The sequence below is a fragment of the Zalophus californianus genome, chromosome 9, assembly GCF_009762305.2.
Source record: "Zalophus californianus isolate mZalCal1 chromosome 9, mZalCal1.pri.v2, whole genome shotgun sequence".
Classification (NCBI taxonomy): domain Eukaryota; kingdom Metazoa; phylum Chordata; class Mammalia; order Carnivora; family Otariidae; genus Zalophus; species Zalophus californianus.
In genome coordinates, this window is record NC_045603.1 from 60,737,036 (window position 1) to 60,752,734 (window position 15,699).

The window sequence follows — 15,699 nt, forward strand, 5'->3', positions numbered from 1 at the left end:
CAGTCTGCATTTCAAAAAACTGTGCTTCCAAGAAGAATAGGAGCAGATCAGAGAAAATGAGGGAAATGTGCCTCCAGGGTTTTGAAGTACCGCTCCCTTGGATTGTTCACTCCTAAGGATAGAAGATGTGATCGGGGCTCTATTACCCCAAGTTCTCTTTATTCAAAGACATTAAATATTTCATGTATCAGACTCCAGGGTATATATTTTTACAAAGGGGCACTTCCTTGAGATGACCAGAGTCTTAATTCAATCTTGACCCATGTGAGACACCCACCCAGGACAGGTTCCCTTGTTCTGGGATTAGGCCTCAAGTCTTCCCTTTCCCTCCATTTTCCTCCTCTTTGTCCCCTGCCATCCTTGCTCCTTCCCTTCTTGTAGTACTTCTCTTTATTTTTTTTAATTTTTTTTAAAGATTTTATTTATTTGACAGAGAGACACAGTGAGAGAGGGAACACAAGCAGGGGGAGTGGGAGAGGGAGAAGCAGGCTTCCCCGCGGAGCAGGGAGCCCGAGGCGGGGCTCGATCCCAGGACCCTGGGATCATGACCTGAGCCGAAGGCAGACACTTCACGACTGAGCCCCCAGGTGCCCCTATTTTTTTTTAATTTTTAAAAAAGTTTTATTTGTTCAAGTAATCTCTATACCCAGCATGGGGCTCGAACTCAGGACCCCAAGATCAAGAGTCACACACTCTTCTGACTGAGCCAGCCCGGAGCCCCAGCAGGTCTCTTTCTGATTCTGATCAGCACCCCCCCCCACCCCGGAATTGCTGTATTATCTCAGGACTCAAATGTCAACTAGGGAAGCCAAGGCTCAGAGCAGAGGGGAGCCAGGACTAGCACCGGGAGTCCTGCCTTGCAGCCCTGGTGCTGGAAGAAGGGATGGGGAGACCCAGCGGAGAATGAGGGAGCTGGGGTAGGCATGTAATATGTAAATGTGTTGGGGAGGGGAGCCCCTCTTCCAAGCTCTTCTATACAGAGGTTGCTGGCCTCTTGAAAGCTTCCATTTTGCCCTGTGTTCTTTTTTTTTTTTTTAAAGATTTTATTTATTTATTCATGAGAGACAGAGAGAGAGAGAGAAGCAGAGGGAGAAGCAGGCTCCCAAGGAGCAGGGAGCCTGATGTGGGACTCGATCCCAGGACCCTGGGATCATGACCTGAGCCGAAGGCAGACGCCTAACCATCTGAGCCACCCAGGCGCCCTTGCCCTGTGTTCTCAGCTTTGCCTCCCAGAATTGGATCCTTTTCCCCAAGGTCCCTGAGCCTAGGCTCAGAATGCTCCGTCAATGCCCAGGGCAGTGGCCACATCCCGAAATCTTGAGTGGATCTTCCTCCAACCCAAGGAGCAAGTTTCCCTGGTCACCAGCTCCATTGCTTTTGGAGGGCCCTACCAGATCAGCAGCTGTCCCCCAGGGCCTCTTATCTCCCTCCCCACCATCTCTCCGTCCCCCCTCACCCCACCCTGTGTCTCTCCTTTTGTCTTCCTGTTTCCCTGTCTCTGGGTGCCTTCTTTTTTCTTGTCCCCTCTGTGTTCTCTGTCACTGGTATCTCTCCTGGAGACAAGGGCTGGGCCTGGGTGCATTGGGGGGGGGCGGGTAGTGGCCAGACCAGGGGCCCGGGACATGAGCGCAACTTTCCAAGCTTCTCTTCCAGGCCCCTGTGGTTGGGGAGCTCCACAGAGGGAGGGATGAGTCAGCGGGCCGCAGAGCAGGGGGGGTCTGGGTGGGGGTGGGGATGTCAGGGCTCCCCAGGGCCAGGGAGTTCGCTGGGGCATCCAGGTCTCTCAACTCTGGAGGATACTGGGCGTAAAGGATCTTTGAGTCCCCCAAATGTACACTAGAGGTTGCTACACTAGTAGGAGTTGCAGGCGGCTGTTTGTAGGACTGGCAGTGCTCTCCACAGCACCTTTTTCCCCAGATTCCTGTGGAAAGAGGGGTTCGTAAATCCCCTCTGGGAGACTTCAGAGACCTTTAGAGCTGTATGGTTGTGATGCTAGGCCCGTGTGTATGTGTGCGACGTCTGCCATATATGTAAACGTGTGTACTGAGGGGAGTCTGTGTGTGTCTCTGGTTGGGAGGGTATTCGAGGGGACTGTGAGTCTGTCTGCGCGTATGCATACTGCTGTGTGCATTTTTGTGATTGGGGGTTAGGCTAAGTACCTTGGTATAAACATCTTTTCCATAGGCTATATATATATATATATATATACAATCAGTATGTATCCGTGTGGGTACCTGCAAAGTATTCAGTTGACCCTTGAGCAACATGGGTTTGAACTGTGTTGGCCCATTTATACACCCTTTTTTTTTTTTTTACAGTACAGTACAAAAACATATTTTCTCCTTCTGATGATTTTCTTAATAACATTACCTTTTCTCTAGCTTACTTTATTGTAAGAATACAGTATATAATAGATAGAACGTACAAAATACGTGTTAACTGACTATGTTATCAGTAAGGCTCCCGGTCAACGGTAGGCTATTAGTAGTTACATTTGCAGGGGATCAAAAGTTATATGCTGATCTCCGACTGTCAGGGGGTTGGTGCCCCTAACCCTTGTGTTATTCAAGGGTCAACATATTTTTCTAATTCAGCATGTGTGCAAGTATGTATCTGAAAGGGTGTCACTTGTTAGGTATGTATTCGAGTGTGTGTCCAACTCTACTTTCAGGGCCTCTATTGGCTGTTCACTGGTGATTCTAGGGTAGCCAAACCTTCTACAACAACAGGAAAGGGTTAGGAGTCCCTTTGGTGTAGGGCTGTCAGCGGGAGCCCGGCCTAGGAGGGTGGGCAGAGGACAGCGGGTGTGGAAGGAGGCAGCTTCCCTGAGGAGTAGGGGGATAGAATCTTCCACTCTGCCCGGGTTTCACTGTCTCTCCACCTCACCCATTCTCACCCCCCCCAAACTTTCCAAAGGATCCCCAACCATTAGAAAGAACTGAGGCAGGTTCCAGATTCAACCCCTCTAACCTAGAAATCCCACCTTGATACTTCTAGGGGAGGGAGGGAAGGGAGCGGTCCCTGTGGTTCAGCCTAGTCCTGGGGTTGAGAGATCAGAAAGGCACCATCCCACCCCTTCCTTCAGGGGCGTCCATCTCAGAGCTCAGTGTCTGGGTGGCCATGGGCGGAGGCTGAGGGGCCCCCAGGGTGGTGGGGGGTGGTGGATAGAAACCAGATGCCTAGGGGGTTTATACTGGAAGGACCAGAGCCGCAGCCTCTACCCGCCCCTGCCACATGGCGCCTCTGCCTGGGCTGCCCCACCCCCTGGGAGGCTGGGCTGAGGGAGGTCTGTAAGGGTGGAGGCAGGTCCTTGGTCAGGGCTCCCAGTTGCCGCCCCTAGCCCCTGGGGGCACTGGGAAGGGGGGGTGGGGGTCTGAACCCAGGAATACTAGGGCCTCAACTGGGCAGTAGGACTATCTTTATTTTTTTTTAAGATTTTATTTATTTATTCATGAGAGACAGAGGGAGAGAGAGAGAGAGAGAGAGAGAGAGAAGCAGAGGGAGAAGCAGTCTCCCAAGGAGCAGGGACCCTGATGCAGGACTCGATCCCAGGACCCCGGGATCACGACCCGAGCCGAAGGCAGACGCCCAACCATCTGAGCCACCGAGGCGCCCAGTAGGACTATCTTTAAAAAGGGTGTGTAAGATGGGGTGCCTGGGTGGCTCAGTTGTTAAGCGTTTGCCTTCAGCTCAGGTCGTGATCCCAGGGTCCTGGGATCGAGCCCCGCATCGAGCCCCGCATCGAGCCCCGCATCGAGGCCCACATCGGGCTCCCTGCTCCACAGGAAGCCTGCTTCTCCCTCTCCCACTCCCCCTGCTTGTGTTCCCTCTCTCACTGTCTCTCTCTCTCTGTCAGATAAATAAATAAAATCTTTAAAAAATAAATAAAATTCAACACTTAAAAAAAAAAAAGGGTGTAGAAGTCAGAACCCAGGGTCCCAAGGGAGGCAGCTGGGGGCTTCAAGCAACCTCTCTGCCTGGCTTTGGCACTGACCTTTGGGAGGGGACTCTGTGTCCAGGCACTATCCTACTGGGGGTAACATATCAGGGACCCTTGGCGCACATAGTTCTAGGAACCTTGCTCCTTCCTTTTCCTTCCCTACACTCCTACCCCTTCCCAGGTAGGATTAGGGATAAGGCCCCCAAGGGAAGTAGACAAGGTTGAACTTCTCTGCCTCCCCACCTCCTCTCCCCAGCCCTGCACCTCCATTCATCCTGCTTTGTTTTCCCTTCAGTCTCTTCCTTTCTTTCCCAATCTAGGCTGAGCTCCAACCCCTTCTCTCACCTGCCACCTCTTCTCTATTCTGGAGTCTAGACTTTTCTCCTCTGCCTCAGTTGCCTGCCTGATCCAACTGGTCTCAGGCTTTTTTGCTGGCTGTGCAGTAATTTCTCCAAAGCTTCCCCTTCATCCTAGCTTTGCGGCGGGGGGGGGGGGGCAGAAATCCATCTGGCACCTCAGCCTCAGATGCACCCACCAGGGGGAGACTGGGAGGTCACGGGGACACCCCACCACGGGCACTTCCTCTTGGGCAGACGGGTGGGGTGGCCCGTGTAATCATCGGACACAATTATGCGCTATTTATACTCCATCCCCGCCCCCCACCTGCCCAGCCGCTTAACCCTCTGCCTCCTCCAGACCTGGCCATGCCTCCGGCTATTTTCTCTGTCCTGTCCTTCCAAGCCATTGTCTCTATCTTTGTTCTTCTGGGCCCGTTTCTTTTCCTTTTCCTTCCCCACCCCCCCACTCTCTCTGCTTTTTTAAAGCCAAGCAGCACCTGGTCTTCTGTTGCCCTCTTGTCTCTTTCTCTTTTATGTCCCACAGCGTCTCTTCTGATTCTCTTGATCATTTTATTTGTTCTGTGTATCTCTGGGTCTTTCTACTCTTTCTTTCTTCTTCTTCTTTTTTTTTTTTGCTTCTTTTCCATTTGTCAGCCAGACACCCTGATTCCCTAACCCTTTCCCCAAATGCTGGGCCTACAGCGTTCCTTGGGGAATTCACATAATGGGGCTGGAATCCAAATGCCTGGTCCTGAACTTTGATCCTGCCTGCTGGTTAAACTGCATTTAACCCTCCCTGGACCTCCAGGGTGCTCCTCCCTCCTCCCCACCTTTTCATCAGTGAGAGCAAAAGGAGCAGGGAAGTGGGCACGCAAGGGGAGAAAGTGAGGGAACTGTGTTGGGAAGTGAGGGGAGTGGGGAAGGACATGTCTCCTTTCCTCTGATGGACGGAGGCTAGGAGGGGCTGAGGGTTATGCTGGGGAATAACTTGCAAAGCAACCGTGGCTGGCTGGGCCCCTCTGTGGGAGAGACGCTACCCACTGGCGACCCAGTCCCCTCTTTCCCAGAAACTTACCTCAGGGCCCAGATTTCAGGCCATAGACTTTTTGGGTTTCCTTCTCCCAACCTAATTGACCTTCCTTCTTTTCTTCCCCATTCTGATGAGAAGTCACCGTTGGGAAGTCCTGCTGCAGCTCTAACTTCAATTCTGCCTGCTGCAAGAGGACACTGATGCATGACAATGACAAAGGGAACGGGGAGCTCCCTCCCAGGAAAGCATGACCACTCAGAACTATCCAGCAAAGGATGGAGATTTGGTGTATGGCCAAGAGGAGCCGGGGGATGGTAACTGGCAAGGAATAACGGAGGCCAGGGCTTCTCTTTTTGGGAGTGAATCCAAAGGGGCTAGGCTCGGGCACAGATGAGTTGACCCAATGACCTGCCACCTCCACCCTCACTCCTACCGACCTTCAATTTTCTTAGAATCAAAAGATCCAGGTTCTGCCCCACAAAGGGAGGTAGGCCTAGGTGCTACTTTCGAGAAGTGAAACTGAGGCATTGGTAAGAAGATTGGGGAGCCCCTGAGCCTGTGCCAAGCCCTCCTCCCACTCTCCGCCCCTCCTCCAGGCCTTGCTCTCTAACCTACCTCAGTGACCCTGAAAGTTTAGGCAGCTGAAGCCTCCACCCAGAGCACGGCCTCCCTCCTGTCTCTCACCACACACACACACACACACACACACACACACACACACACACACGCACATACATGCGTGCGCGTGTACACATGCACATACACACTGTTCTCCTGATCTAGAGGTCGTGATGGGGGAAGCAAGCTTCTCTGTGGTCAGCTCGGGGGGGGGTGGTGTGTGCACCCCCAGCCATGTCACTGTGCCCGTTCGTACATGTGTTTGTCTGTGTCCGTTCATGGCAGCGGCGGTGGCTGTGTGGGCAGCACCGTGTGTGCGGACGTGTGCACGTATCATCCTGTGTTTGTCCATGAGTGTGTCTGTCAGTGTGTTCCAGTCTCTCTGTGTGAGTGTCGTCCCCAATCCCCCATCCCCCCCCCCCCCCCGGATCTCTAATTAGTGGTTTGGGGTTTGTTCCTTTTCCCTCCTGTTCCTTCCCTCAGCGGCAGTAGGAGAGCGGCGGCGGCGGCAGCCAGGACTCTGCAGTCAGAGTAGGGCTGTAGGATCGCAGCCCGAGTGGGAACAGGAGTGCAGCTGGCCTGGGAGAGGAGCGGAGCCCTCCCGGGGCCCTGAGGTCACCCCTTGCCCGCACTCCCACTGCCAGACCTCCAGGGAGGAGAGACCCCCGGACACCCAGCCCCAGAGCCCCCAGGTACATGACACCGGGGAGCCCTGGGAGGGGTGCCCACAGATGCTTATGGGATTGCTGGGGGCAGGGTGAGGGACACCTGGGCCCACCATCCCTTCAACCCCCCCCCAGCACCCCCCAGGACACCCTGACAACTTGCCCATGGCCCTACCCTCCTCCTGTTTCCACCCCCTTCCCTGGAGCCCTGTTTCTCCTCTCCCGCCCAGATCCCTTCTTTGGGGAGCTCAGCAAATGGAGCAGGAAATTTGGACCCTCTGCCTCCCTCTCTCGCCCTGCTCATTGGATCCGGAGCCTTCTCCGCTGGGAAAGCTGTAATTAGAGGGTGGATCCCTACAGACAGAGAGCAGCCCCCCCACCCCCCACCCCCCAGTCCCTTCTAACTTTAGATCTCTTCTCTCCCATTCTCCCATTCTCCCTCCCTCTCCCTCTCCCTCTCTCTCCGGCTCGGCTGGCTCTCTCCATCTGCCTGGCTCCTTGGGACCCGTTCCCCAGCCTCAGGATGGCGTCCTCCCTGCTTGAGGTAACTGCCCCCTCTTCCCCCCAGGACACCAGCGACAGTCCTAATGGCCCTAGTCCCTGCCCGCACCCCCCACCTCCCAACTCACACAGACAGTGGCTGTGGTGCTTGTCACTTCCAGGGTCCCCCTGATGAGGAGAGAGGACGGGGCTGGGGGGGGGGAGTGGAGGGCAGGAGGAAGGGCTGGAGAGAGTGGGGCCAGGGGTCAGACAGCAGTCAAAGGCAGATGAGAGGGGCCAGGTCAGAAGAAGGCATGGACCTCTGAGGTCTGCCCCGCACGCCAGCCCTGAGAATTGGCCAGGGATGGAGAGAGGAGGAAGAGGAGGGGTGGGGGGCAGGTCAGCCTGGCAGACAGGGGGAGAGAGTGAGCAGGCTGGTGGAGTGGGCACCAGGCAGCAACTGGGGTGCCTTGGGGGTCACGTCTCCGGGAGCTCCTAGCCTGAGCCTGAGCTGCAGCCCATCTGGTTTGTAGTGGACAGGCACTGGGCCTCCGGGCTGGTGTGTGTAGAGGAGGAGGTGAGCTATGGGAGAGGGGAGAAGGGCAGCCCTGTGCATGTGGGGGGGCTGACCAGAGGAACTGGGCCCGGGCCTGAGAGGGAACCAAGGAGGAGGGCCAGGGTCTGAGGCCGCCTGCCCGGCTCACAAATATTTAGCTTTCAGCCAAAGACAAACTCAGCTCTATTTTGGGAGTGGGAGGCTCCAGGGCGGCCTGGGCCACTTCTCATACGGGCTGGGACCCCAGCATCCCTTGCCTTTGGCACTGGGGATGGAGGGAACTAGGGTACCGTGGAGGTCAGATTTGGGGATTTTGAGAAATCACTGACTCTACCAGGGGTTCTGGGGGACTCCAGGTGCATAGTTGGAAGGGAAGGACTCAGAGCCACTTAGAATGTCCTGAGTTCTCCTTGATTTTGAAGTCTCTGACTCTGTTTCTCTGTCATCATCTCTGTCCTGCTTTCTGGGTCCCTCCACAGGAATTTGGAGCCAGAGTCCTCCCTTCAGGTCATCCACCTTCAGTTGCCCCTCAGAAGCACCCATCTCTGCTCCCAGTGCCCTAGCTCAAATCCCAGGGGACATGGGCCAAACGGGAAGCCGACTCATTCAGCCTGTAGGAGAGGTGTGTGTGTGTGAGATGGAGTGGGAATCTTTTGGCACCTGTGTTCATTGGCCTGGGCGTAAGTGTTAGGATGTAAAGCAGCGTGCCTGCATGCACGGCTGGCTTTGTGAGAGCGCAGGGGTGTGTGTATGTGTGGCAGCTGGGCCATCCGAGCATCTGCTGGTTCAAGTGAGGACTGGTGTGTGCGGACGGCTGGGAATGGTGAGTTTGAGACTGAGTCTGAGGGCATGGCATGCAAGCCAGTGGGGTAGACACGATGCCCCTTGTCACTGTTCTGTATCCAGTCAGAGGTCCCCAGGCATGATGCTCTACTGCACTGAGGGCAGACTGCTCGCCCTGCTGTGCCCCCCCCAGACTCTATATTGAGCCATCACTGAAACCCTGCGGTTGGTCTTGAGGAAGCTTCAGGACCAAGGTGCATGGAAATCCTGGGGCCATCCGGGGCAGGGGCAGTACCAGTGGGCATGGGCACCATGCCAGAGTTGCCAGCGTGGCACTGGTGCCTGGGGGAGGGGCTGGCCCTGAGGCCTGCAGGAAAGGCACAGGATTGGGGTAGCACTTGGCAAGAGGAGTGTGTCCAGGCATCCAGGCCTTCATGTCCCTCACTGCTGGTGAGCAGGAGATGCGCCCCCAACACAAAGGCATTCCAGTCCCTCTGCCTATTTCTCCTCCTTTTGGGGCACTCGGGCCCTCTTCCCCACCCAGGAAGCCCTCTGCCTTGTATGGGTGGGCTCTCTGGCGGTGCAAAGAACTTGGGGGTTCCGAGAGGGAAGCAGCTGCTGCCCGATGAGAGGCTCACCTGGGACGAGTGAGCTGCAGGGGAAGAGGCAGGAGGGAGAAATGGGGGCGAGGGCCAGGTGGGGATGGAGAATTGGAAGTGGGGAGGACCAAACAACGTGGGCAGAGGCAGAAAGTGGAGAACAGCACCTGGGAACTTGGGTGCTCAGAGTGGATGGCCAGCTGGCCCTCAGATGTAGAGTGAGCTTCCCCAGGAGGTCAGCAGGACACTGTGAGCTCCCGGGAGAGACGCCCCCACTTCCCCAGCTGGGCTGCGCCTGCGAGTGAGAGAGCTGGGGCAGCTCCTTGTTCTTTCTCTGGAGACTCCTTTTCAGGACTTTCAGCCTGCTTTTATTGTTTTAGCGGAAGGTGGGGTGGAGGTAGGAGGAAAAACAACCGGAAGGTGGGACTCCTGGGCCCCTGGGAAAGGAATACATGTGATCAGGTATGGGGGTGCATCTGTAGGACCCTCTCAAGAGCACACAGGCAGCTGGAGAAGGAAACTGAGGCTGCGGTGAAGCTAGCCAGGTGCCCAGTTCTTGGCCTCCAGAACCCGTCCGAGTGGGACGGGTGCCTTGCTCCGGCTTCCCTGCTCTCAGGGGCCCTAGGGGCCTCCGCTCCAGGGCTGGGGTCTCCTGTTGGCCTGGGGCTGCTTGCCTTCTTTCACCCCTCCTTCCCTCTCCTCAGCTGGGTGGGGTCCCTGGGCTTGGCGGAGGCCCCTGTGGCCACAGTGTGAGGGCCGGGCGGGGGGGGGACGGCGTCGGCGTTTTTAAAAATAAACCGACCGCAGGGAAACCAACGGAGCCGGGCTGGGCCAAGGGGGAGAAGCGGTCAGGGGGAGAAGGAGGGAGGAGTGGCCTGGTCTGGGGGTTTTCTGGGGCCCAGCATCGTGGTGGTTTTCTCTTAGGTAGGAGATCTGTCTTCTCCCCCTCCCCCTTTTCTGTTTTCTTCCTCCTCTCCCTCTCTGTTTTCCTCCGCCTTCCTAGCCCAGGCTCTCTCCATCACTTCTTTGTCTATTCTGCTTCCCTCTCTCTCCCTGCCCTTTGTCTTTTCACCTTTCTGCTCTTTTGGGTCTCTGCCCATTTCTGCCCCTTAGTGCCAGTTTTCCCCTCTGCTCCCCCTCCCCCACCCCCGGTGGCTTCTTCGTCTGTGCCTCACCCTGTGATGTGCAGGGTCTGTCGCTCCTCCCGGTTCTGGGTCTCTGCCTCTTTCCTTCGCACTCCATGCTTTTACCTTTCTGCTAGGCTTTGAGTCCTGCCCCTCCAGCTACCCTGCCTCAGCTTACCCTCTGCTTGGGAGACCAGGGGCTCTAGGGAAACTTTGGCTAGGGAGGACCCAGGGCTTTTCCCATAGCCGGATTTCAGGAAGGTTTTGGTGGCTCAAATCTGGGAGTCTGTGGGGTCGACAGGACCTCAGAAAGAGGTGACTGGGCAGGGGAGCGGCAGGTCTGCACTTGGGGAGCAGTGCGGGAGTGATGAGGGCATAGGCCTCTCGCCGCAACCTTAAAACCCCAAACGTAGCTGTAGGATTGGTGTCACACACACACACATGCTGCATGCTCAGAGGGACCAGGCGGGTCTTGGACGCTTGGGTTCTTTTTCAGCTGGGAAGGTACCAGATACATCAGCTTTTGAGGGCCCCAGCCAGGGAACTGTACAGGGTCAGCTTTTGAGGGCATCTTTTTGGGTGGGATTCTCAGTAATGGATGTCTGTACCAGCCCCGGATTCTGGACAGTATCTCCTCCTGGCACATCCTGAGGCTGACCCAGGGAGGGGTACCATGAGCTACTGACGGATGGGCATCTCAGGGTGGTTTGGCCTGGTAGCAGCAGCATGATAAGCATTAAGGGCATTTTGTGTTTCTCAAAGAGCCCTGTGCCCCACATCTACGTATCTTCCTTCACTCACGGTGCTGGAAGGGTGAAGAGAGACCAGCTACATGTGTAGGCTACATGTTAGGGGACACTGGACATGGAGGGATGAGGCCATGAGCCAATATCTTAGCCATCCCAATTCCCGGTCCTGGAGGGGTTTGAGGACTTCGGCTCCTCCAGCCTTCCCAAAGGGGTACCAGCTGGCTCCACAAAGCAGGAGGTACCCACTGCCTGCTTGAAAGACATTCTTTTTTGAAAATCTTTTTATTTATTTATTTATTTCAGAGAGAGAGAGAGTGAGAGATAGAAAGCACGAGAGGGAAGAGGGTCAGAGGGAGAAGCAGACTCCCCGCCGAGCAGGGAGCCCGATGCGGGACTCGATCCTGGGACTCCAGGATCATGACCCGAGCCGAAGGCAGTCGCTTAACCAACTGAGCCACCCAGGCGCCCCTGCCTGCTTGAAAGACATTCTTGCCTCAGCCACAGTCCTGGCTTGGCCGCAGCCCTGTTCCCTCTCAATGTCCCAGTGTCTCCCGTCGCTTCCTCTTGCACCCCAGCCCTAGAATCCCTGCCAAGAGATTCCTTACCAGGAACATGAGGCTGTGGCCTCAGGGAGACCAGGCCACTCACTGCCGTAGTCAAGAGCTGAGGCAGAGACAGGAAGTGGAATATGGGGTAAAGCTGAGCAAATCTGGAGTGGAGGCAACTGCAGTCCCCTAATACTTCATTTTCTCCCTGTGTTACTCTTTGAGCCTCATCTTTCCTCTCCAAGTCTCTGACCATGGCCCTTGCTCTGAACCTACTTCCAGGGGTAGGACCCCTAATTCTCACTTCACCTAGGTCCTGCATCCATCCTCGGCTCTTCTCGTGGCTATTTAAGCAGCGTCTCCTGTTCTTCTGAGGCGCCCTGGCACCCCAGCAACTCCACAGTGAGCTCTGCCTCCTGCCTCCTGGATCAGGTTGTCAGGGTGCAGTCTGGACCTGGCTCTCCTCCCCATGACTCCATCTGAGCTTTGCCCTGGGGCCTCGTGTTCACTGGCCCCTCCACCTCTACCTCCCATTCTCTTCAACTCTTCCTGGACCCCTTGATTCTGCTCTCCACATCTCTAGAGTTTTGCCCTTCCTTCTGCACTTCTCCTCCTCTTCCCCTAAGCCGTGCTTCCCTCTGTCCACAGGAGGAAGCTCACTATGGCTCCAGTCCCCTGGCCATGCTGACGGCAGCGTGCAGCAAATTTGGTGGCACCAGCCCTCTGCGGGACTCAGCGACACTGGGCAAAGCAGGCGCCAAGAAGCCATACTCTGTGGGCAGTGACCTTTCAGCCCCCAAAACCATGGGGGATGCCTACCCAGCCCCCTTTTCAAGCACCAATGGGCTCCTCTCACCTGCAGGCAGTCCTCCTGCACCCACCTCGGGCTATGCCAATGACTACCCTCCTTTTTCCCACTCATTCCCTGGACCCACAGGCACCCAGGACCCTGGGCTACTAGTGCCCAAAGGCCACAGCTCTTCTGACTGCCTGCCCAGTGTCTACACCTCTCTGGACATGGCGCACCCCTATGGCTCCTGGTACAAGGCCGGCATCCATGCAGGCATCTCACCGGGCCCAGGCAACGCTCCTACTCCTTGGTGGGACATGCACCCCGGGGGCAATTGGCTAGGTGGTGGGCAGGCCCAGGGTGATGGGCTGCAAGGGACACTGCCCACAGGCCCTGCTCAGCCTCCACTGAACCCCCAGCTGCCCACCTACCCGTCCGACTTTGCCCCCCTTAATCCAGCTCCCTACCCAGCTCCTCATCTCCTGCAACCGGGGCCCCAGCATGTCTTGCCCCAAGACGTCTATAAACCCAAGGCAGTGAGCAATAGTGGGCAGCTGGAGGGGAGCGGTGGGGCCAAACCCCCCCGGGGGGCCGGCTCTGGGGGCAGTGGTGGATACGGAGGCGGTGGAGCGGGGCGTTCCTCCTGCGACTGCCCCAACTGCCAGGAGCTAGAGCGCCTGGGGGCGGCAGCAGCTGGGCTGCGGAAGAAGCCCATCCACAGCTGCCACATCCCGGGCTGCGGCAAGGTGTACGGCAAGGCCTCGCACCTGAAGGCCCACTTGCGCTGGCACACAGGCGAGCGGCCCTTCGTCTGCAACTGGCTCTTCTGCGGCAAGAGGTTCACCCGTTCGGACGAGCTGGAGCGCCATGTGCGCACCCACACCCGGGAGAAGAAGTTCACCTGCCTGCTCTGCTCCAAGCGCTTTACCCGAAGTGACCACCTGAGTAAACACCAACGTACCCACGGCGAGCCAGGCCCAGGGCCCCCTCCCAGCGGCCCCAAGGAACTGGGGGAGGGCCGCAGTGCAGGGGAAGAGGAGGCCAGTCAGACGCCCCGAACTTCAGCCTCCCCAGCACCCCCAGAGAAAGCCCCTGAAGGCAGCCCAGAGCAGAGCAACCTGCTGGAGATCTGAGCGGGGTGGAGGGTCTCCAGTCCCAGCGCTGCCTTGCCAGCCTCCCCTGGCTTCGTGGACCACTGCTTGCCCCTCACCCCCTTTGCCCCATGCATGCTGCCCTTGGGGCTCTCGCCATATCTCTCCTGGCCGTTCTGGGCCCGGGTGTCTCCCAGCATGCCTCCGCAGCTCACCCCTCCCTTTGCCGTGAGCCTGTTCCGCAGACTCTCATCTCAGGCCCTCACCTTGTGCCTGGTTTCTGCACTCTGGCTTCCTAAGATCTTCCCTTGCCCCTGCTCACAACTTCCCTCTCCTCTGCTCTTACCACCCCAACTCATTTTCCTTCCATCTGGGCTCCCAACACTTTCTTTCTCCAGCTCACTAACTCCTTGACAAGCATCCTTTCTGCTTCCCAAGCGTATTTACCACTATTGCTTAGCTTCCAGGCTCCAGTCTTCCCAGCTTCTTCTTCCACTTGCTTTCCATGCTCCAAAGCATTTTTGTTTTTGTTTTTACAAACATAATGATAATGATGATGATAATGATAATTTATTGCCCCCCTGGTGGCCTCTTCATTAGGAACCAGAGTTAGGGGGCTTGGGGTTAGTGACCTGGCAGGGAGCAGGGTGCCTAGAGGGGGGCAGACCAGTGGGGATCTGATCCCAAAGATGGGGTGACCCCAGGGTCAGGGAGGCTGCCCCCAGGCCTGTATATTTAACCCCTATGTTCCAAGAGAAATGAATACTAATAATAATAATAATTCTATTTATCTAAGTTATGATGACAGGTCAGGTAGAGTGAGCTGGGGAGGGAAGGAGATCCATTTCTGCTATGGAAATTTTAGCTAAGTGTATCTCTGTACAGAAAAAGTATTAGTGGAGATCTTGTTAATAGAATTTCTATCATCAGGGTCTCAGCTAATGGGGTTTCTCTTTTAATAGAATCTCTGCTAATAGGGTTGGTTAGCTAGATCTCTGTTAAAGAGTTGATGGGGTGTCTCTCAATTAGGGAATCCCTAATATTCTCAGTCCCAGCCTGAAGCTGTGAAACCTCAAGTCCTATGGAGGGGAGGACTGGAATGTACCCCAGCTCCCTTGACCCCAGAGCAAACTGTTCTTCCACTGCCCCTCCCCTGACACCATGACCCCATCAGGCTAATCCCTTGTTGCCATGGTTATGGAGAGCTTGCAGCTGCCATCCTGGACATGCTTTTTGGGGGAGCCCACCTTACAGGAGGAGCACACTGGTTTGGAGGTGCCTCTCCTGAAGAATAGGTGGGGGAGGCTTTCTCTGGGATCAGATTCAAATAAATCAAGTATTTATTGAGTGCCTATTCTGCACAAGGCACTGCTAGGCTGGTGCCTAGAAGCCATGAGAAAGAAGAATTTATAGCGCTAGGAGGACAGAGGTCCCCGAGCTGATTTGGGGTTGCATCCCCAGGCCCCCAACCAGGGACTTCCAATGCCCCCAACTCCACCTCTGGTGACTTTTAAAGCCGCTTCGTGCCTTTGAATGCCTTTCCTGTGACTTTGGATCCTCCTTTCCTATCTCCTCCTCCCTCAAGGCCCCAAGTTAAAGGGTTAAAGCCGCTGGAGCTTGGGGAGAGGGTAATATTGTGGAAGGGAAAGGATCATGCCCTCATGGAGTCTTTTTTTTTTTTTATTATTTAATAAAAAGTTCGATTTTAAATTTTGTCCTGGTGAGAAAAGAGAAAGAGGAAGGAAGAGTGAGCCACAGGATTTTTCCTTGGCAAATTGGAGACTCCCCACGGGCATCCCATCGTGCACATTGGCACAGTGTGCCCGCGGCAGAACGCTCCGTCGGCCAGGCCCTCGGGCTGAGGTCAGTTTTTGAGAGGCCACAGCTCTCCGTCGAGTTGGGAGGTTTCTTCCCCGGCTCTCTCCCGGCCTCTGCCTCCCGACCCCGGCCAGGGCAGGGCCCCGCGGCCGCGGTGCGGACTACTGCGCGGCCCCGAGCGGGGTCCCGGCGGGCGGCCCCGGCCTGGCACGTAACCGCCCCCTGCCCGGGGCCTGCAATCAGCCGTGCCCGCCGCCGAGTTAGCGGACAACAAAAGCCACTCTGTGGCGGCCAGCCCGCAGCCACAATAGGGCTTTGTGCGGCCCCCGCCCCCGGGCTCCCCCGCGGGGCTGAGGGGGCGCACGGGTGGCGCCCCCGGCGACCGTCCCCCCCTCTCCCCGCCGGCTCGGGCGGTCAGCCCCCCTCCTCAGCCTGCCGCCAAGGCCGCCCCGGCCAGGTGCGAAGCCTCCTGCCCTCAGGCGGGGCGCGCCGCTTCAAAGGCGCTTTGAAGAGGGCCGCGTTCCAGGGCTCCTCCCGCGGGCGGGGGTCGGGGGCAGCGGCGTAAGAGACGCG

The 15,699-nt window shown here is 56.6% G+C and overlaps 1 protein-coding gene across 1 annotated transcript; it reads left to right on the forward strand.

The window, feature by feature from the left end:
• The first annotated feature begins 7,114 nt into the window (after positions 1 to 7,114).
• Positions 7,115 to 13,519, forward strand: SP7 (Sp7 transcription factor). The gene is made up of 2 exons (XM_027595412.1): positions 7,115 to 7,135; positions 12,076 to 13,519. Exons 1-2 carry the CDS (start codon positions 7,115 to 7,117, stop codon positions 13,348 to 13,350), a joined length of 1,296 nt encoding a protein of 431 aa, XP_027451213.1. The 3' UTR covers positions 13,351 to 13,519.
• Positions 13,520 to 15,699: the final 2,180 nt, after the last annotated feature.

Coding starts and splice junctions, on each gene's coding strand:
- SP7 (XM_027595412.1), top strand. CDS start 7,115: ATGGCGTCCTCCCTGCTTGAG. Junction 7,136..12,075: donor TGGCGTCCTCCCTGCTTGAG/GTAACTGCCCCC, acceptor CTCTGTCCACAG/GAGGAAGCTCACTATGGCTC.